Source organism: Oratosquilla oratoria, chromosome 8 (assembly GCF_046742065.1).
Source record: "Oratosquilla oratoria isolate Oo_2021 chromosome 8, ASM4674206v1, whole genome shotgun sequence".
Classification (NCBI taxonomy): Eukaryota; Metazoa; Arthropoda; class Malacostraca; order Stomatopoda; family Squillidae; genus Oratosquilla; species Oratosquilla oratoria.
Genome location: NC_134784.1, coordinates 76752075 through 76775374, shown reverse-complemented (window position 1 = coordinate 76775374; position 23300 = coordinate 76752075). Strand labels below are relative to the sequence as shown.

The window sequence follows — 23300 nt, the reverse complement described above, 5'->3', positions numbered from 1 at the left end:
AGATTGAGAGAATACAATAGGCAGAAACCAAACTGGTTCCCAGCTTGGTAGATGAGCCATATGAGAAGAGAATAAAAGTACAGGTTCTGCCATCATTGAAAGATTGAAGGGAAAGAGATGACATGGTTAGTGTTCAGGTTGCTAAAGGGGGTAGAATGCATAAATAAAAGAAATCTCTTGATTAGGGATAGAAGGGCTTGAAGAGGTCAAGAGAGCAAATTAAAAAATACTGAATGTCTAAAGAATGGGAAGAAATACAATTTCCAGGCAGGTTTATAAATACTTGGAATAGCTTAGAAGGTAATAAAGCCTAAGCTAAAACAATACACTAATTTAGATCTAAGTGTGATGATTTGAGAATAAGGAGACAACAGTTGGAACCATAGATGAAGTTGAAGCTAGGTATGAAAAAAGGAAAGTAAGAGACAGGACCCCATGAACATTGCTCTTTTCCTGTAGTACTACAGTTAGATGAATTGTCTCTCTTTCTACCTCTCTCTACTGGACACATGTTTGACACATTTGGTACATGTGACATACTACACATTCAAACACGCATGGAAACATGCTAATACACATACAAAAATGTGCAGAACTTATACCAGTGTATGCCTTCTTATGACATTTACACGTAATCTACATTTTCATATACATCACACACACACAAATACACAGATCGATTTGTATGTTTGTAATATGAGGGTATTTTGTGTAGGCATCCATCATGAGAAAGAAAACATAAATTGCAAGTATTTTTGGGAAGAAGGAAGTATGTCTTAGTTTGATTCTCTTGTCATCACTGGGTACATGCCATTATAGAAATAATGTATATCATCTGGTATTCTCTCAAAATGTGTTTGTATATAGCTATATGGAAACATGTATTTATAATACACAGCACGCATTGCATGCATGTGTGCACATGCACAGAGACACTCACACAGACACACACACACACACACACAGACACACTCACACACACATACACACACACACACATACAGAAGACTTTGGGACAGGTATATGTGAGCATTGAAGAGAATAAGAAAGTATGAATAGTTTCATAAGTGACCGGTTTTGTCAAGTCATCTTCATTTTTTTGAAGAAGTCTGGCTTCAAAACGAGTGTGGAATAAAACTGTTATATATTTTTTCTTTTTATAGCTCATCTGTCCATGTATGTATGTGTGTGTTTGTGTGTGTACATATAGCCTATATATATATATTTTTTTTTCCCATCTTCAGCATCCCCGAACCAGGTAGGGGTGTCCCATCCACCTTCATTGAGGGCAGGCTCCTCAGTTCCCGGAAGAAGAAAAAAAAATAATAAGCCATTTTCCTTGCCTTCAAAGAACAAAATAAAACAGAACCTTGTCATTTTTAATGTCCCTTGTGTTTTTCTGTACCTATTAAATGCAGCCCTCCCCACGCAACTATTTAGAACTGAAGCTGTCCCACCCATAGTTGTTTGCGGTCTGCTCAGCTCCAGAAGTTTATGGACACAATTGCATTGTGCCATAACTGGGGTGGAAGATCTCTGGGTACAACCTGAGCAGATTAGTTTCCTCGATAACTCGAGTGAAACTCCACCATCATTGTCCATTGGCACTTAGCTAACTAACAGCAACCACAACCCTCCCACCTGTCATTCCCCCTTTTGCCTGCTTTCTCCATGTCTATTTGCTTTCCCAATTTCTCTTTGCACTTTATTCTAAGCACTATTTCTGTTATTATTCTTCCCACCCCTGTCTTTCCATCTATTTCTAATCGTATGTATTCTACCAAACTCTACTCAGTCACCCATGTCAGCTGCTATCATGTTTCTGAGGGTGTCATAGATGAAGTAGCCTTGTGGCAGCCATAATTGAAGGAAAATATCAATATGTGGGGGTTCTTGCCCAGGTGTGTTGTACCTGGTGTGAATCTTAATATGTGGCCTTGAGGCTCCCTTCACCTTAACTTTCCCTGGGAACAGAGTAGCAAGATCTTAGGGCAGAACTAGGGAGTGCAGTATTTGGAAGACCAATTGCTGACCCACCACCTCCAAGAAGTGTTCCATGAATTCAGTTCCCACAAGAGCTATCACCAAGTGTGAGGCAGTGATAGAAGGTTCAGTCATAACTTTCCTCCACTATGCAACAGTAACTTCATTCATCCCATTTACTATAAAAAGTCCTCCAACAACAATACATAATGGTAATTTCTGGAAATCAATGGTCATAATCCACATGGCAGGCAGCGTAGGCCCAGTGGTGGCCTTGTACAGGGGCCAAGAGACCAGTACAGTTCAGCTGCAATATGCATGACTGAGTAGCCCTCTATAGGATCCACTCCATCCACCCCACATGAGAAGGAACCTTGAAAATGTGCCTCAAACATACCTCCCCCCCCCCCATTATCCTAAACTGTCAGGAGAACCACTCCCAGCAAGGTCACCCGAAAATGTGGCATGGACAGTAATAACTAAAAGCAGTACAGAGCAGTAGCAGCAGCCCTCCCAAAGCCAAAATCTCTGCTACATTCCCACCCACCACCTAGACACCTGTTGAATGGAACAAGGAATCCCCCCTGCTTCCCTAACCCAGTAACAGTGACAGCTGCCCACCCCACTCACAGAAAAAAATATTTGCCATCACTGACATAATGAAGCCAGAACCACTGACCACCATTCCAATCTCTTTACAGTAAATGATATTGCATTCCCAAGTATGTCCTACCCTACCAGCTACCAACCTAACCCATGTTGAGACAAAATGGACCCCGACTTCAACTACCCAAGATTTTTGGTTAAGAATACCAAGAGGACTACCACTAGCAGTAAAATGTGCCCCTTTAGAATATAGATGTTATCAAGGTTTGCTTTCACTTTATAAGTTTATTGTAGAAGAGGTAAAACAGTCTCTCAGGAAAAATTATAACTGTGAGCAGTGCTATGAAACAATTACCGACTTATGGGAGCATGTTTATGCTTATGAACTGATTATTCCACAAGATGCTTAATCATGTAAGTGCCCCCAAGAGAAATGACAGCCTACAAAGTGTAGTTTACCTAATGCATGTGCAACCCCAGTAACATAGTCCATATTGGAGATTTTAATTGTGGTGACGTCAATTGGGAGGAATGGGAGGCAAGTGGCAAAGCAGATTCTTAGGGAAATACTCTGTTGAATGTAGCAATGGAGAACACAATGACCCAGTGGGTAAAGGAGATCCCTCTAGATCTGTTACTAACCAAAGTGCCAGACCTCATCAGTTCCTTGAATTACCTTTGCCCAGTAGGAAAAAGTGACTATGTTACAATTGAATTTCAGCTGGAGGATGAGGAAATAAAGCCAAGGAATGAATCACACAGGCAAGGGAGACTCAATTTTAGAAAAGCAAATTACTTGGAGCTGAGAAAATTCTTTGAAGAAACAAACTGGGAGGATTTCATGAATACCATAGGAATAAGGAAGAAAGGGGAAATTTTTCTTGACATTTGCAACCTAGGAGCGAACAAACGTATGCCAAAGACTAGAGAAAGGAAGCAAAAACAGGATTAGTTTAACAAGTGTGAAATTGTGAAAAAGGCCAGGGATGTGGGTTGGGGAAAATGGAGAAAGGAAAGAAGCAATAAAACAAAAAAGAGCTTACAAACAAACTAGGAATGACTGTACCAGAACTCACAAGGAGGAAGAAAGTAAATTTGAAAGAGATGTAATAGAAAAATGCAAAGATGAACCAAAACTTTTACTGGTAAATGGTAGATTGAGACAAAGGGAAGAAATTAAATTGATAGTAGATGGTGAGGTCTTTGAAGAGGCCACAGCTTGGGCAGAAATAATAAATGAAGGCTTCCAATTGGTCTTTACAGAAGTGATTTTTTTGAGAAAAGCAAGAGGAGCAAAAAACCAGGTTCAGTAGATATGAATGTAGAAGTGAGGGAAGTGCTCAATATCCTGGGATCATTGGATGTGACAAAAGCCTCAGGACCTGATGGGATCTCATACTGAATACATTAAGTCCTCGTTATACAGTACATATGCGTTCCTGAAAACCTTACCGCAAATTGAAATTACTTTATACCGAACCCATTATAACATGTAATAATAGGATATGGCAGATGTACCTTCTCCCTGCTCTTTCCTCTTCAAAATATCTAGCAGATACTGTATCTGTGAATTTTTTTTACTGTAAATAGAATCAAGGGTAGTAATTACCAAATACCGTAACTGTGAATTTATCAGATAAAGAATTACCGTATAAGGAGGACTCACTGTACTTAAAGAATGTAGGGAACAACTAGCAGATATGATCCATAGTCTTGTTGCATGTTCATTGAAAGAAGGCATTGTGCCACTTGATTGGAAAATGGCAAATGTGGTGCCAATTCACAAAGGTGGAAACAAGGAAACACCACTAAACTATAGGCCAGTATCACTAGCACAATAGTGAAATTATATGAAAGATCAATGGACCAGATATCTTGAAAAGATGAATATTCTGACAGTTTGACTTCAGACCTAGAAGGTCATGTGTGTTGAACCTTTTATGCTTTTACTCAAGAGTTGATGATGTGCTGCAAGAGAGGCGTGGGTGGACCGTGTGTACCTGGACCTAGAGAAGGTATTTGATAAAATACCTCACAGTTGACTTATGTGGAAATTAGAGCATGTTGGAGGACTCGGAGGCAAACTATTAGAATGGATTAAACACTTTGAAGGAAAGATACATGAGGACAGTAGTAAAGGACAAGATATTAAGCTAGAGAGCAGTAATGAGCAGAGTACCCCAAGTTTCATTGCTTGCACCAATAATGTTTCTTGTCTATGTTAATGACATGATGGAAGGAACAGCAAGCTATGCCAGCATGTTTGTAGATGATGCAAAAATCATGAGAAAAGTAAAAAAGGAGAACAGTAGAATATTGCAAAAAGATTTAGATACAATATTTGCATGGAGCCAGGAATGGGAAATGAAGTTCAATTCCAAAAAATGCAAAGTACTGGAAATGGGGAATAGTGGCAAAAGGCCATCCTTAAACTATTCCTCGAGAAGCAGACACATTACAAAAGCAAAAGAAGAGAAAGACTTGTGAGTGCTGATAAAAGACAACCTGTCACCTGACGGACATATCAGCAGGATTGTGGGAGAGACATATGGACTACTGCAGAAGGTGGTGTTCCGTTATATGGATGAAGATGTACGAGGTCTGTAAGAAAATCATCAGACTTTATTTTATTTTTTCTCGAAAACCTGATGGATTTGAATCAAGCGCGCTTGCATGTACCAACCTTGAACCTTCATGCGCATATGTTAATTTTTTCCTGCCTGTCGATAGTGTCAGTTGCTGGCAAGCAGCATTTACGTGAGGTAGTGCTCTCGGTGATTTTTCATTGCTTCCATTGTGACGACTGGGATTTGGTTTCCAGGTTGTACCCGAACACCCAGAACTCATCATTAGTGATTATGGTATTCATGAAGTTGGGGTCACTGTTTGTGGAGTCCAGCATGTTCTGTGAGACTTCAACACAAAATTGCTTTTGCTCCGCTGTCAGCAGCTTCTGCACGAATTTTGCCGCCACTCTCTTCATGGCCAAATTTTCGGTCAGGAATGTGCCGAAAAAGTGCTGATGCCCACCTCTTCCGCAATTTCTCGGATAGTTACACGACGGTCCCGCATCATAGTGTTCACTTTGGCAATGACCTGGTCATTTCAGCATGTTGATGGCCGACTGGAGCATGGCTTGCTCTCCACCGTTGTGCAGCTGTCTTTAAACTGGTTGTATCACTCCTTAATCTGTGTGATGCCCATAGCATCATTACTGAAAGCCATCTGAATCTTCCGAATGGTTTCCACCTGGCTGTCACCCAGTTTCTGGCCAAATTTTATGCAGTAGTGCTACTCCAGTCGTTCTGTCATTTTCCTTGCAATGAAAAAATGCCGAGAGCATTACACACTACCTCACACAAATGCTGCTTGCCAGCAACTGGCACTTTCAACAAGCAGGAAAAAATTCACGCATGCGCACGAAGGTTCAAGGATGCTCATGCAAGCATGCTTGATTCAAATCCATCAGGTTTTTGCAAAAGAAAATAAAGTCTGATACTTTTCTAATAGATCTCATAAAAGTGGAATAGCTTAGAAGGTGATATAGCCCAATCTCAAACAATACACAAGTTCAAATCTAGATATGATAATTGGAAATCAAAGATATAGATAAAGTTTGAACCATACATGAATTTGAGTCTAGGTATGTTAGGAAATTAAAGAATAGGTGACAGACCCCAATGAGCATTGCTCCTTTCCTGTAACTTACAATTCGGTAAATACTAATATTCATACTTCCTCTTTCCTTTGGAGCTCACATGCTAAATCATTAACTGATAACACTTAACACAGAAGTAACATTAGGATTCAACACCTTTTTCCAAATTCCATGTAGAGAGCAATCCTGGGCCCACCACAAAATACACATGTCCAACATGCTCTAAACCTATTACTTCGAGCAGACAGACAAAGGGCTCAGTTCAGTGCAATATGTGCAAAAACTGGGCCCACCTCACTTGTACAACACTTGCTGACACAAACCAATACACAAAGTGGTGTGTGCAAAAACAATACATGAATTTAAAAATAGGTTAGATAAAATGAGATATGAATACGGGACCCCACGAGCATAGCTCCCCTTCCCGTAAAATACAACTAGGTAAACACTTGGACATGTTCTACCTGCCCTCCAGTAACCCCACTCCCACCTCCCCAACCACAGCCAGCACCCTTACCCACTCCCAATTTACCTTTGCCCTTACCCCCGATCAGTACTCTCCTTCCTTTGTCCCCGATCTCTCCTTTCCCCCCCTCTAACCCAGATCCTACACCTTCCCCATTACTACTCCAACCTCAACCCCAAACGGCAACATACAACACATACAAAACACACAACATCAACATATTACAACACAACATTGACGGTATTAACACGAAAAAACATGAACTTGAACACTTTCTTAAACAACACAACATACACATTGCGATTATACAAGAAACAAAACTAAGACACTCACACAAAACACCATCATTTCATAATTACACCATCATTTCATAATTACACCATCATTTCATAATTACACCACCATCAGACAAGACCGGACTGACGGCTATGGTGGTGGACTCATCACCCTGATCCATCACTCCATCTGTTTTGTGGACACAAGTGCCACAACCAAAATTCTCCTCCCTACCACAGATAACACAACAGAAATCCAATCCATTCGAATCCGCACAGGCAACAAATCAACACGGACAATAGTTAACATGTACATTCCCCCACAATCATCCCCCACAGTTCCAAACACCTTCAGGCCTCAATTTAGCCTACTAGCCTCAATCCCCAACCTGATCATGGGTGGTGACTTCAACGCCAAGTCGTCTGCCTGGTATGTCGACAACCCTAACACAGACAGAGGGCTTGATATACAGACTCAGTTTGACACATTGACTATCATGAATAACACACATAATCATACACATATCCCACACCAAGCCCTCTACACTCCCTCCTCTCCTGATATCACCTTCTGCTCCCCCTGCCTAACCCCAACAACATCATGGAGAGTGGTCGGAACCCTTGGTTCTGACCACCTTCCAATCATCATCACCACCAAAACAAGATGCACCCCAGTTGGCCACAGACACACATACACCAATTACAAGAGAGCTAACTGGGAAGCTTTTACTAAAGAGACAGAACAACATTTTGAAACACTTAACAGTACACCAATCACAAACATAAACAATGCTGTGCACACTTTTAATACAATCATACAAAACACAGACAAGAGATACATCCCTAGAGGCAACAGAAAATCACACAACCCCAACTTCACACCAGAAATCCAAGACCTCATCAGACAACGTGACACACTTAAACACGATACCCCTACACCTATCCCTCAAAACATAGCAGACCAAATACAAACACTAAACACTGATTGCTAATAAAATACACGAACAAAAAACACAAAATTGGCAAAACTTTATCAATGCACTTGGTCACAAAACAAACACCAGCAAATTGTACAAAACACTCAACAGCATTACACTATCCAACAGTAACACTACACACTCTCACGCAGCAATAATCACAACAACAGATAATCTACCCTCAAACAGACAACAAGCAAACGCACTCATACGTCATTTTGCACAGACAAGCCATCTCACTTCTCACCCTGACGACCAACGCACCATTTGACGTAAGAAAGACTTCCCCACAGACTCAGACTATACACCCTTCATAGACAGTCAGACAAATCTCATAATACATAATCTCAAGCACTCATCTGCCTGTGGCCCTGATAACATAAGCAACATCCACCCAAAGCACATTGGACCACAAGGTATACACGCACTCACAAACATTGCAAACTACAGCTATTCACACAACACTATACCTGACATCTGGAAGCATGGTAAAATAATCACCATTCCAAAACCGAACAAAGACCCAACAATCCCAACATCGCACTGCCCAATCACACTTCTCTGCACCCCCTCTAAAGTCATTGAACGCCTAATACTTAAACTTGTCACACCACATATTCCCCTTGCTGACTCACAACACGGTTTTAGGCAACTACACTCCACAAACACTCTTCTGATAAACCTCACACAAAGAATTTTAGATGGCATCAATTCAGATAGGCCCCACCACAGAACACTTCTCATAACATTAGACATTAGTAAAGCTTTTGATGCTATCCCCCGCCACAACCTAACAAATAAAATATATAACACAGACATGCACAATAACACCAAAAGATGGCTGGCCAATTATCTGGCAGGTAGGAATGCTTACGTGTCATATAATGGCCAATCATCGCACATCAGAAATATTATGATTGGAGTACCACAGGGCTCAGTTCTATCCCCCACACTATCTAATCTATACATGCATGACTTACCCACACCAGACAACTCAGAAATACAAATCTCTTCCTACGCAGACGACACAACAATCACATGCACGCATCGTAACACAGACAAAGCTGCAGAAATAATCCAGCCATACCTTGATATACTCACCACATGGTTCATCACAAACAGACTCAAAATAGCTCCAACCAAATCTACAGCAACACTTCTCACCAACTGGACAATAGTACACAAATACATACCTCATCTCTACATCAACAACACTCTCATATCACACACAAACACACCGAAAATTCTTGGTGTAACATACGATACATCCATGTCTTTCAAACAACACATCACAAACATAAAAAACAAATGCACACCTAGACTTAAGGCACTTAAGTCAATCACTGGAACGACATTTGGACAAAACAAAGAAACTAATATAACAATATACAAACAATGCATACGCTCAGTGTTGAATTATGCGAGTCCTGCATGGGCTCCTAATCTCAGTGAGACACACCACAACACCCTTCAAATCATACAAAACAAAGCCCTAAAAACAATTACAGGCTGCACAAATACAACACCAACAGACCATTTACACCATGAAACAAAAGTCCTCAAAGTCAAGGACCACCTCGACATGAGAGGCACACAAACACTTGCCGCAACCACCACAAACACATCACACCCGCTACACTACATAGCAGAACACCCACACACACCAAGAAACATTAAAACAACACCCAAAGACCTTTATCACGCACAAATACTCTCTTCTCTTCCTCCACAACCACCAAATACCAGCCTCCGGAAACATATTCATAATCATATCACTCACCGCTCCATTAACACACTGCTGCAAGCCAGACCCCCTGATATCCACCCTTCTGAATCCTCTCTCCCACGAAAGGACAGAGTCCACTTGGCCAGACTGCGGTGCGGCCACCACCCAGCACTTCTAAGCTACCAGAAGAGGCTGGATGACCGCATTGTGAACAGCTGCTGAGGTTGTAATACTTCACCCCATACCATACAACACATAATTTAGTAGGGAAATGGGAGGGTCCACTTAAAAATGTCAATGTGCATAACAAATATAATGTGCAAAACACTAGAAAAAAAATAAAGGTGAATGGAGAGGAAACAAAGAATCTAAGAGACAGTTGCAAGAACCTGTTCTCAGATGGTGTCAAATTATGACAGATAGTAGGGCAACCAATACCTTATCATAATATTGAGATTATAATTGGAACCAAAAATGGGAAGAGGGGTTTCATGCCTGTAGTGTAGTCTATTCTACAAGTTTTAGACGAGGGGCTGTCATGGTACACTTGCAAGAGGATGCCCTGCTGGACTGGATGAAGACAGAAGTTGGACAGAAGCTCAAGTATTGTACAGGAACCTTCAATCAACTCAAGATCACTGCCAACCACAAGGCAGCACACCTACCCAACCTCGAGGTATACCCTAGGGGCTGGTCACAAAATAGGGTCCAGAAACTCCCCATTCTTCCTACTATTTCTTTGCAAATATATTCCCATCCTTAATACAGTTTTTCACATAAGATCAATACCCTGCCCTTCCTCACCTATTAACTCTAGATATAGAAACCAATCTATTAGGCCTATACACATGCCCTACATGTACAAAACCAATAAACTACACACACACACCCATCAAATGCAACATATGCCAATCTTGGTTATACCTTACATACCACTCTCAACACAAACTAGTACTCAAAGAACAGGAGCTGCAATCATTACACAACATATGCATCCAAAAATACGCACATATACCAAGGGCTTTTCCCCCCTTACAATGGAAGTAGCCAAAGTCAAAGGCATAAATCCACTCCCACCCATTTCATCCCCACATACTCCACTCCTATTCACCACCCTTCCCTCCCTCTTTTATTGGCTCCTCCTGGATGACGGGTCATCCCTGCATCTTGCCCCCTGCCCTGGGTCAGAAGGAATGCTGCAAGACACAGCACATCCACAGCAAAGCTGTCATTTAATTGGTGACCCCCCTCTGTCCCCTCATGCTGAAAAAGAGAAGATGGGGAGAAATCCCATCGGGCTGCATCAAAATATTATTCATATATACTCCCTCACCCTCCATCCCCCACCCACTCCTATGCATCACAGCATCATCCATTCTCCACTCACCCCTATCATCTGTCTTCTCCTTTCCTCAACAGACATTCCCCTTTTTCCCAATGCCCTGCACACCAACACAAAAAAAAATATCCTAAACATATTACAAATAAAGATTCATGGAATCACAAATAAATATACAGAGCTGCTTCACTTCATACAGGAACACAACATTCACATACATCTAATCTGAGAAACAAAATGACACCATAATCACTGATTACACAACAGTAAGGGAAGACAACACAACACAAAGGTGGACCCATAACACACATACATAACATACCCTTTTCCAACAATACAAAAACTAAACAAACATTCACAGACACTACACATAAGTAATCTCAATCCAAACACAAATAAAACAACCTGCAACATTACAAATATTTGCATACCATTCTATACAACCCCCCCAAAGTCATCCATCAACTCTAACCACTCAATTCAATGACAAATAATATGCTGGCAAGTGATCTGGACACAAACCACCCAATCAGGCTTAATACAGAAACAGCAAACCAAACTGAATGAGGAAACAGTGAGTGCAAAAACTATACAAGAATTTAAGATCAAATTGGATGCTGCAAGATACAAAAGCAGGTCACTACAAGCATAGCTCTCTTCCTGAAAAATACAACCAGGTAAATACAAAATACCATAATCTAAACATAAACTCTAGCAATCAACCCACTAGACAATCTCTTCAATATAATAAACAAGTACTTCCCCCAAATATAACAATGTGCCTCATCTCCCCAGGATCACAACATTGGAAACAACACATTCATAAATTACAAAAGAAGCAAATTGGCAAGAATACAGAGGATATAGAGAAAACTTTAAAGACCTCTGACATAGACCAGTTCCCATTCTTAAATGGAGTATTGGATAAAACAACAACCATCCAGAAGGCAAGCAAAAGACACATTCCATGATGCTACAGAAAAAATACAACCCCAAATGCACACAAGATGATTATGCTTAAAAAAAAGAGAATACACTAAAATGTAAACATAATCTAACAGAATAAGAAAAAAAAGTAACTACAGCAGTTAAACAAAAACATTAATGAAATAAACAAGTTAGAAAATTAGGAAAAATACAGAAGATGGGAATACAGGTAGCAAAAAACTAAGTGCAGTAAAAACCATCAAAAACTCCAAATTAAATCCTCCCCAACCCATGAAGTAGTTGGAGCAACCAAAAGAAAAATACAGTCACCAAAGCAGCAATGGAATGTCATCAATATATACTTCTCCAAGACAAGTTCCAAACCCACTACTCCAGAAAATAGGAAAAGGATAAAAGGTATATGAAAAATCAAACCAGACAAAGATGCCACCCCTTCCTTCAACATAGATATAGAAGGGGTAATAAAGAAATTGAAAAGCTAGGCTGAAGGCCCAGCTAAGATCACAAACATCCACCTAAAATTCCTCAGCCCTAAAGCAACAAAAGTCTTAAGTGATATTTCTAATCAGTATCTATCTTTCATATTTTTGTATTATGATTTGAATCATACATTTGTAAAGAACGTGTCGTGCAATATTTGTAGATAATTTCATTCAGCTAGCTGTACAGTGTTTATTCTTATGAATGGTGACTGCTATGGCTGTTTTTAGTACATGGATGAATTGCTATCTGACAAACCCTGGTTGATTTGTATATTTAAGCAAGGTATTTTACAACAGTATTAGTAATGATCATGAATTTGTAATATAACTGATGATTATTCTTTGTGTCAAAAGTGAATGAAGGGAAATTAAAAGACCAAGAATGAGAGGGATAGATAGGGTGAAGGGACATTGGATGCAAGAGGAATGTCTTTCAAGCAAATAGGAGAGAGCAAAAGATAGGTGTGGAGAGAGTTTGTAAATAGATGAGGAGATAATACAACCCAAAGGGATTTCTTCTTATTTGCTCTGTATAGTGGATGATGTGTGTAGGTATTTACCTAGTTGTATTTTACGGGAAGGGGAGCTATGCTCGTGGTGTCCCGTCTTCATATTTCATTTTATCTAAGACTGTTTTTAAATTTGTGTATTGTTTTTGCACACACCACTTTCTCATCTAACTTGTTCCAAATGTCTATTACTCTGGAGGGAAAGCTGTTTTTTTTTCAGATCTCTTCTATAACTGCCTTTCTTGATTCTGTTTCCATGTCCTCTTGTATTTCTACTATATCATTTTATTAGATCCTCTCTATCAATAGTTTCTATGCCTTTCATGATTCTATAAATAGTTATCAAATTTTCTCTCTCTCTTCTTTGCTCTAATGTCTGTAGCTCAAGTTTTGCTAGTCTCTCTTCATATGATAGTTATGAGAGTGTTGGTGCCAATTTTGTAATTGCTCTTTGTATTCTTTCAAGTTTTGTTATATATTTTTTTGTACTTGGTGACCACATCGTCACTGCATATTCCAATCTTGGTCTTATCAAAGTGACTAGTATTTTCTTCACCATTTCTTCATCCAGGTATGTAAATGCCACTTTGATTGTTCTTATTAATTATCAGTTTCTCAAAAAATCTTGTTTATATGTTTCTCAGGTGACATATTATTCATAATAATGACTCCTAGGTCTTTCTCCTTTCTCCTAATTTATATGATCCCAGTATTCTTTTTTTGCTTCTTCCAAATTCCATTATACTACACTTCTTAATATTGAATTTCATCTCCCACTTCCTACTCCATTTCCATATTTTATATCACTCTGTAGCGACTCACAATCTTCTTCGTGTTCACTTTTTTCAACAATTTTGCATCATCTGCAAAGAAGCTCATATAACTTTCAATTCCTTAATCCATATCATTAATATATATAGCAAACATTATTAGGGCCAGAACTGTTCCTTGTGGAATACCACTTATCACTTCATCCCAATTAGAGTCTCTTATCACTACTCTCATTTTTCTTTCATACAAGAAGTCTTCCATCCACTTCAGCAGTTTGTCCTGTATTCCTCCTGCAGTTTCTAATTTCTTAAGCAACTTCTTATGTGGTACCTTATCAAAAGCTTTTTTCAGGTCTAGAAATACACAATCAGCCCATCCATCTCTTTCTTATATTACATCTTGGGTGGGGTGGGGAGTATGCCATGTAATGAAGTGATGGGGGTAAACCACCTGTAGTTGTCTTGCTGCATTGCCTCTGACCTGAGCAGTGTAGTAGGGGACATGGAGGACTTTTTATGTACATGAGGCTAAGTTTCAAGGGACAATTATCCCATTTTTAAATGGGTGTATACTCTGACTTGGCCACCCCCTTACAAAGGGGAAAGGATTTATGTATGTGTCAGTAAAGTCAGTATTAAAAGTTATTTGATGAGCAATGGATAGATGGGTTGTTCTTTACAGTACAGTATATGGGCTTGTGCAGTGTAAATTAGCTGTGGAATTTGAACAAATAACCTTCCTTCATGGTGCAGATTAAAAGGATACTGTCAGTATAATATACTATATACCCTGTTTGTATTTTGTTACTAATAACCAACACTTCTACCCTTTGGGATAATAGCATACCAGAGAGGCAGGCAGTAAAGGAGAGGTTTAAGGAGGGATAGTTGAAGTGATCATTCTTTTCTGAGTAGATATTAGTCTCCAGTCATAAAAGAATGCTGCAAGACTAGTCCATTGGGGTGTCACCAAGTCCCTAAATTATTGACTGCCTAAAACTTATGCAGTCATTATACAATGTGGGGACTGACATACACCATTGGGAGAAAAAGCAAAATAATCTTTAATGTTTTTTCATCTTTTGTAATGGTAGGATTGGTGTGTATCAAGGAAGTGCTGAATGATTAATCCTCTTAACCTCTTCAATATGAGTCAAATTCTTGTGCTTAGCATCGGCTGCCTGATGTATGATGATTTGATGATACATCACAGTACTTGCTTTATGAAATATAAAGTTACAGCTGTATTACTTTTTCTCTTTTACCCTGAATGTTGATAACCACAGAAAACGTGATCAAGCCTGCTCATAGAATACGGGGGTCACTCAGCTACTACAACAAAATATAATCAAGATGCCAATGCCAGCATCCTCATATATCCACTCTCACCTCTTGACGCCAACATCAGCATCATCATATGAAAGGAGTTAACAATGGGGTACCAGAGGAATAAATAGCTTGGTAGCAGCCATAATAAAAAGGTACCCTCCAACACAGAAGAGGATACCAACAGCCATACCACTTCTTGTCTGATCAGTAAAGATAAACAGTGTTGGGTCTGGTTAGTGGTTGGATGGGTGGCATGGCAGCAACCAGAATACCACCCCATACAGAAGAGTTTAATGGAGGTAGGCCAACTCCTTTGTTCCTGAGGGGGAACCATGGAAGTAAGCAATATTGTTTGGCTGCAACTAGATTGAAAGGAAAAGTACCACATGATATGGAAGTCCTTGCTCTGCAAATGTTGTTTTAGATAATATCAGATGAGTCTAATCAATTGAGGAGGATGCATGGAACAAAATGGGGGCTCAAATCATCAAGAACCAATTTTGCTTTGAATCTTGCTCCTCTCCTGTATATAAACTGATGAGACTAATGATTAATACCTGCCAGTAGTGGTCATACAAGACAGACATCAGAGAATCACTACTATAGCAGCTGTCTTCATAAACCTGTCAACAACTTCACCTCTGGAGGTGCATCCCTAAGGGGTTGGTACTAAGTCTCCAGACCAGGCCCAAGACCTCTATTCATCAAAATTAAACTGTATTCAACTATATTTTCTTCACCTTTTCACATAAGAAGAGCATACAAGCAGTAAGTGCTGTCCTCCCACTACTACAAACTGGTGACACAAAAACAGTCCTACAAATACAAGAGACAACAGTCCTTTTTTCCCAGTAAGATCAATGGGAGGGTCTAAGGACTTGTTGTAGTTTATATTTGTGACTACAACTTATAGTGGCTGTTGTAGATCTATTTGAGAGAGATTACAACAAACTTCACAGTCAATGGGCTGCAAATTTCCAGTCAACAAAACTTAAAGTAAAAATTTTTATCTAGGAGGGTTGATAGAGTAGGGATTTTAGTAGTTGCTCTTGAAGAGTTTGTTCTGTGATCTGAATGTGAATGTGTTTTATGTGGATGTATTGTGTGATGCAGATGGTAGATTACTATATATGAATGGTGTATTGCTGGTATGGTTTGATATTTATTATTACAGCACTGTATGAGGTGAAGACTTGAAATTTAAGAGGCAGAGAGGAAAAGTTTAAATGTGTTTGAGATGAAATGTCCAAGAAGTATGGTAGGGAATACAAAGTTGTATAGTGTGAGAAACAAGGTGAGGAAGAGAACGAGGATGGAAAAGGAGATGGTTGATGAAAGAGCATTGGGATGGTTTGGAATCGTGTCATGTTCCATGATGCATCACTGACACAAAGCGCGAATATGGCGCCATAAGCCACATTCTAGCATGAGCCATATTGGCTCACCATCCTTAATGAAAATGCCTATTGATGTTAAATTCAGCCAATTAGTAGGTTATCTTCAGTTAGATAATAAGATTTAAACATGAGTTAGGCTTTCTCTTATGTGAATGTCTCACTTGCAGGAGGACTTACAAACCAGCAGCAGAGGAGTACATGACTCAGGTAGGTTGAAGGTTGCCATAAATGATGATATGAAGAAGTAGTGTCCACATTAATATAGGTGTTCTCCTTTTTGTTAGATAACTAGAAATTGATAAATTGTAAGTCTTGTTCACACAAAGAAATAAGTGAATAGATTGTGTGAAGCCAAGCAAATAGAGGTAGGTTAGGTTTATATTTATAAAAAACTTTCACTTGCTGGTGGCACTGTGTTTGCGGGCATTGACCTCTCTCTGACTCCCTTGCTTGTGCTTTGCATATACCCTATATACACCAGGGTAAGGTGAATTGTATATTTTTATATCATGTGAGTTTTGCACCTCACCGTTTCATTGTCCTTGTGAAGCAAAAAATCCCTTTAAAAGGCAAAATAGTCATAATAGATACATCAACTCAAATATAGAGGCTAGTCCATGACATATAAATGGGGGCCTTTTGTCCAGGATCAATTTTTTTCTTCACTGAATAAAGAAATTGGTGTGTGCAAAATACCTGAGGGAAAATAGGAAGACAGAAAAATTAGGTCACTGAGTGAATTCAAACCATGATCAATCATAGAAACAAGTACATCCACCATATTTGTTGTTTACACGTTAGGCATACAAATTAAAGATGTCACATTCAAATAGTTGGAGTAGTATCAACAATAATTCAGATTTTAAGGGATTCTCACAGGTAGGAGAAAGCTTTTCTGACATTGGGGGCAGTAGGAGTAAGAGCAGAATAGGTGATGAGTATAGAAATGAGGGACAAAATGAAATCAATCTAAGAGATCACAGTTTCATAGCTTTGAGGAATCCCCACAGGTAAGGGACAGGTATCACAGTAGAGAGGATAACAGGAGTGACAACAGAATAAGAGAGATATAGTGAAGTCAATCTAAGACAGTGCAGAATTTCATGACTTCGAGGTATTCCCACAGGTAAGGGAGAGGCATTATAGTAGGGTGGATGGTAGGAGTGAAAATAGGATAAGAGGGGATATTACATTGGTATTGGTACTATGTTTGCATCTTTCCAATCTTGCGGTACCTTTCCCTCTTTTAATGAGAAGTCTATTATCTTGTGTATTTTATCTGTCAGTTCGTCTATACACTCTTTCAATATCCAATTTGCAATTTCATCTGGTCCATGCGACTTTGTGACATCTAGGCTTTTTATTTGGTCTCTTATTTCCCTTTGTGTTATTTTTATTTTCTTCATCAGGGGTGAATTTTCCAATTGTTCATCCTCCCAGAGTTGAGAGCTCTCAATTGTAAAGAGAGATCTGAAATGTCTGATCATAACTTCTGCCATCTCTGTGCACTCTTTATCTCCTTCACACAATTTAACTATATCATGCTTGTCTTTTAGTTTGTCATTTACACATCTGTAAAAGAGTTTCAGTTGATCCTTACATTTGTCCATAATATCCATTTTATATTCTTTTTTTTTCTTTCCTGCATATGTATACATATTCGTTTCTAAATTTTCTGTGTTTGCCATTTGGATGTTTTTCTATCTTTCTTCCATTTTTTCCATGCTTTATCTCACCTGGCTTTAGCCTAACTACATCTTTTGTTAAACCAACATTTTATATAAATCTCTTTTTGTTTCTTTTTTGGTACATATTTGTTGACTCCCTCTTTATAATTTTCTTTAAATATGTTCCATTTGTCTTCCATATTTGTTTCCTCTTTTGTGGCAGAGTGAATGACCCTTCATCCACAAAGTACTGAGAGGGGGGTATTAAATGTGTGATTCAACAATCCCTCCTTATAAGAGGGAAAGGCTCCTTGATTATGTTAAATTGAAGCTATTTGATTATTATTGTCATTACTATATGATTGATACAATGAATAAAGTCTGGTAAGGACATAATTAAGTTGGAAGCATTAAAAAGGATTGGGTATTGTTTCTCTTTAAAGAGTGAAAAAAAAATGATAAGCTAGTTGGAGGCATTAAAAAGGTCTGGGTATTATTTCTCTTTAAGGAGTGAAAAAAAATGAAAAGCTAGTTTATGAAAAAAAGGGTGGAGGTGATTTTGTTTTAGTAATTTAACTGATTCTTTCACTACAAACAGCTTCTCAGGTGAGGTGGATTAAAATGATTCTGAGACTACAGAGGCAGTGGATGACTGGCAAGCTGTATTCCTCAAGGAAATTAACAACAGTACTACAAAATGTCTTCAGCTTGTCATATAACTCTCAGAAGATGAGCCGAACCTTCCACAAATGGCCCTCTTATCGTGTACGGAAAGAATTTGTTAATTTCTTTGTGGAGAAGAATCATCAGTATATTCGTTCTAGTCCAGTTATTCCTTGGAATGACCCTACATTAGCATTTGTCAATGCAGGAATGAATCAAGTAAGTAACTAACCTACTATATAAATAGTATAAAATGTGGAAACTTATACATACATATAGCAAGGGCTTTTTCCCCCTTACAAGGGAGAAAGCCAAAGTCAAAATCATATATCCACTCTCACCCATTTCATCCTCACATACTTCACTCCCATTCACCCCTCCCTCCCTCTTTTCTTGGCTCCTCTTGGATGACAGGTCATCCCTGCATCTCATCCACTGCCCAGGATCAGAAACAATGCAGCAAGGCTGCTTCATTTAATAAGTGACCCCCCTCACCATCCCTTCATGCAGAAAAAGAGGAGATGGGGAGAAATCCAGTCAGACTTCATCAAAATGTCATTCATACATAATCCCTCATCCCCCTCCATTCCCCACACACTTCCTTCCATGCATCACAGGATCATCCATACACAACCATTCTCCACTCACCACCTATCTTCTGTATTCTTCCTTCCTTCCTCAACAAACATTCCCCTCTTTCCCAGTGCCCCTTTTACCCCATCCATCCATCTCATCCTTGGTCACCCCCTCATGTTCACTCCTTCCACCTCTGCCTTCCACACCTCTTTTACTAATTTTTCTTCACTCATTCTCACTATGTGTCCAAACCATCCCAGTATTCTCATCAACCCTATCTCCCAACTCCCTTTCCACCTGTGCTCTCATCCTCACCTCCTTATTTCTTATACAGTATATAGAAATGTAATTTATTGGACTTGTGTGACTAGATACTTGGCTTATGATATCATACAGATCTGTAAATTAATAGGGCTTCCTCTCTTACAAGGAAAAAAAGCCTTTTGGTGTGTAGATAGTAAGTTAATAGTCATAAAAATCCATAAGAGCAGTATGTATTTTCATTATTCTATATTTTGAATATACTTTAAATTTAACATAATCAGAATTGTAGCACACATTTTTTTTTTTTTTTTTCCCTTCCAGTTTAAGCCAATACTATTAGGTGAGAAAAGAACATTATACCCATGCGCTGTGAACAGTCAGAAGTGTATACGTGTTGGTGGCAAACATAATGACTTGGCAGATGTGGGACAAGACACATACCACCATACTTTCTTTGAGATGCTTGGCAACTGGTCTTTTGGAAACTATTTTAAGGTGAAGTTGATCTTATTTGGTAACTGAGATATATTTCTTTGGTCACCCACAGTCCACCCAACCCCAAGATCCAAAAATTTATAAACATAATGCAACAATTTTTTACTCCAGTACCAATCCTCCAGATGTGCTAATGATTAAATAGTTTAGAATTATTTACTAAACATATATACTTCTGACTATTATATTCTATTCCAGCAAGAAGCATGTCAGATGGCCTGGTTATTGCTTACTGAAGTGTACCAGATTCCTCCTGACCATTTGTACATAACTTATTTTGGAGGAGATGCTAAGCTTGAACTAGAACCAGATTTGGAGACAAGAGATATTTGGTTGTCAATAGGGTTAGTGAAAAGTCAGGCTTTTTATGGTTGTGTTTATGTCACAGATATATGATATTAGTAGTTATTAATGTGTATCAGTCAGTCAGACCATTGTCTTGGATCTCTCTTAGTGAAAAGATTTTGTGAACCTGTCTGTAGCACTCAATAGGAGGATTGGAAGAGCTCAGGACATTAATATATTCAAAGGAAAGGGAACTGTATTGTTTGCTGATTATCTGGTGGAAGGAAAAATTGATAAGGGTGATTAAGTGGAGAAAATAGAACAGGGAGAGAGGCAGAGAGATACTTAAAATGAGGAAGTTAAATAAGGAGAAAGAGAAGAAAAATACCAAGCAAAGCTGAGAGAAGTATAAGATGCAGTGAAAGATTAAGGAAAAACAAGAAGAATGGGTATGTTTCAAGGATAGTGCTAAAGTGTGTAAAGACAGTGTGTGGGATGAAGATGTGAGGAAGATGGGAAGGAACAGTGAATAGTAAGATGAAAAGTGGAGGGCAGTGGGGTAGCAGAAAAGAAGTGAGCATATGAGCACTGGTTGTAGAGAAGTAATGAACAAACAAAATGCCAGGTGGGGAAGGCCAAGAGGAGAGTAGACATAAGGTGGAGTAAGTATTTGAATAAGAATTTTTAAAAGGAAATGAAAAAGGTGAGGGAAGACAAGTCAAGCAGAGTAGAGAAGGTAAAAGGTGCAGATGGATAGAAATGAAAAGTGACATTGCTGAGTGGAAGGTAGTTAGTGTATTTTGAGGAGTTCTATTGTTAAAAGGCAGAATGCACTAGCTCCAAAAATGCAATTTTCACAATTTTGGTATGTATGGAATCAGCAAAAAGAGACAAACCATTATATCAGGGTTTCAGAAGGCAGATTGCATTAACTTCACATGTTTTCTACATTATCAGAAGACATAATGCATTGACTATTTGGCCTCAGATTTTGGGGGAATCAAATACCATAAAGCAACAGTTCTAATGTCAGTCCCCAGGTTTGCAAAACTTCAGGATGCAGATATAAGTAGCAAAAGAGCAATGAGCATTCAAGTCTTTACCATTGACTTTCTCAAAACAAGGATTTTGGAGTCGATGCATTTTAACTTTTTAGTAAAAGCAGAGCTTTTGATTGTAGAGAAGGATAGGGAGTTGCTGGCAGTGGGAGATGTCAGGAGAATGATAAGGCTAAAGCAAAAGAAGAGGTACAAAGTATTGTATAGAAAGATGAAAGCTGGTAAAACACCTATACGCCGTTCCACAAAGAAATTACACTCAATTTCTACCGTGCATTTCAGTATAGTTGGTAGTCATGTAGACACCTGCTCCACACAGGTGCCAGTGACATGCAAATTCCTCACCTCCTTCAGAAAATATTATATTTCTCCACTTTGTTCATAAGATAGGAATATTTGGTTTCAATCATTAGAAAGAGCAGTCATTCTACAATTATAATAAAATTTTCAAAAATCAATAGGGTAAAAAACTAAATAATTATATGAAGTTGAAATCAAGGAAAAGAAATTATTGGTTTATACACTTCCAGGGTTCAGGGATGACCCGTCATCCAGGAGGTGCTCAGATGAGAGGAAGGGTGGGAGGGGTGTGGAGTGTATTTAGGGATGAAATGGGTGGGAGTGTTTTTATGCCTTTCCTTTTGTGGCTACCTCCCTTGGAAGGGGGAAAAAGCCTTGGTATATGTATGTATGTATACATACACATCTTTACTTATAATCAATGTTTACAGCAGTTATGATAACAAGTGTAGAATAAAACTTGTGGTCTCCTACATAAACACTTCTGAACACAATGGTGTATTCAGATTTTACATAGAAAGCTACAAAAAATGAAAATGAAGGATTTTTATAAATATTTTACGTCATGACATTTGTGACACAAGGTAGGAAGAGAGGGATAGTAGTTGCTGAATCCTTCCCTTCTCCTCCTCCTCCTCTTTCTCCTCCTCTTCCTCCTTCTCTTCCTCCTCATCTTCCTTCCAACTAGGGTTCATCAAACGTGACCCTGGTATCCCGGGGCTTGTAATTTTCCCGAGCTATATAGTACACCCACTCCTCGTTTAACGACCTACTCGGTTAACGACAACTCGGAATAACAACGGGCTTTGTGACAGACCAATATTCGTTTAACGTAAATCTCCTGAAGTTACGATGTCGTGTATGATAATTAAGTTGGCTGAGGCAAATTTGTGTATGATGTTATAAATGAACTTGTACGGTGGATATTAGCTGTGAGGTAAAGTGTTCTGAAGCTTAGGTCTACATTACCATCCTGCAAGCTGGAAAAACTACCTGGGGTACAATATATACCGGTAGTGGTAAATTTTTAGTTTCGACCAAGGGCGCAATATAGCAATAGAAAATTAATTATTAATTTTGTAAATTATAATGTATCAACGTAACATGCAATTTTGTGAGTGGAAATAAAAAAACAAAAACAAATTTCGTAAGTAACGAAGTCATGTCGGACAAATGGTACACCATGTTTGTTATGATAGATGCCGATGTCGAGGAAATGAAAGGATGATAAATTCGCCTAACCTAAACTAACCTGACCTGTGTTTGATAAATCATTACCGGCAAATTAAATGTCATCCGGCTTGTCCTCGTTGTCGTCGTCGTGAGAGACGTTGGCAGACGACAAGATGGCGTCCTGATCCTATGCTACCGACTTCGTTCATTAGCATATTTTCTTGCAGCATGGTATTTTTTACTTTCATTTCCGACCACAAAATTGCATATTACGTTGATACATTTTAATTTACAAAATTAATAATTATTTTTCTATTGCTATATTGTGCCCATGGTCGAAACTAAAAAAAATAC

At 38.9% G+C, this 23300-nt stretch overlaps 1 protein-coding gene across 4 annotated transcripts in view; it reads left to right on the top strand.

Annotated features, from left to right (window-relative positions):
• Positions 1–23300, top strand: part of AlaRS-m (alanine--tRNA ligase, mitochondrial) — a 131568-nt gene that overhangs the window by 12092 nt on the left and 96176 nt on the right. Inside the window, exons 1-5 of one of the 4 annotated variants that reach the window (XM_076189506.1) lie at positions 2736–2853; positions 16633–16672; positions 18731–19014; positions 19957–20130; positions 20329–20474. In XM_076189506.1, coding sequence (XP_076045621.1) covers positions 18754–19014; positions 19957–20130; positions 20329–20474 — 581 coding nt within the window. In that variant the 5' untranslated portion in view covers positions 2736–2853; positions 16633–16672; positions 18731–18753. Of the gene's footprint in view, positions 1–2684; positions 2854–16632; positions 16673–18730; positions 19015–19956; positions 20131–20328; positions 20475–23300 lie in introns of those variants that run through there. The other 3 variants (XM_076189503.1, XM_076189504.1, XM_076189505.1) reach the window with 3 other exon arrangements.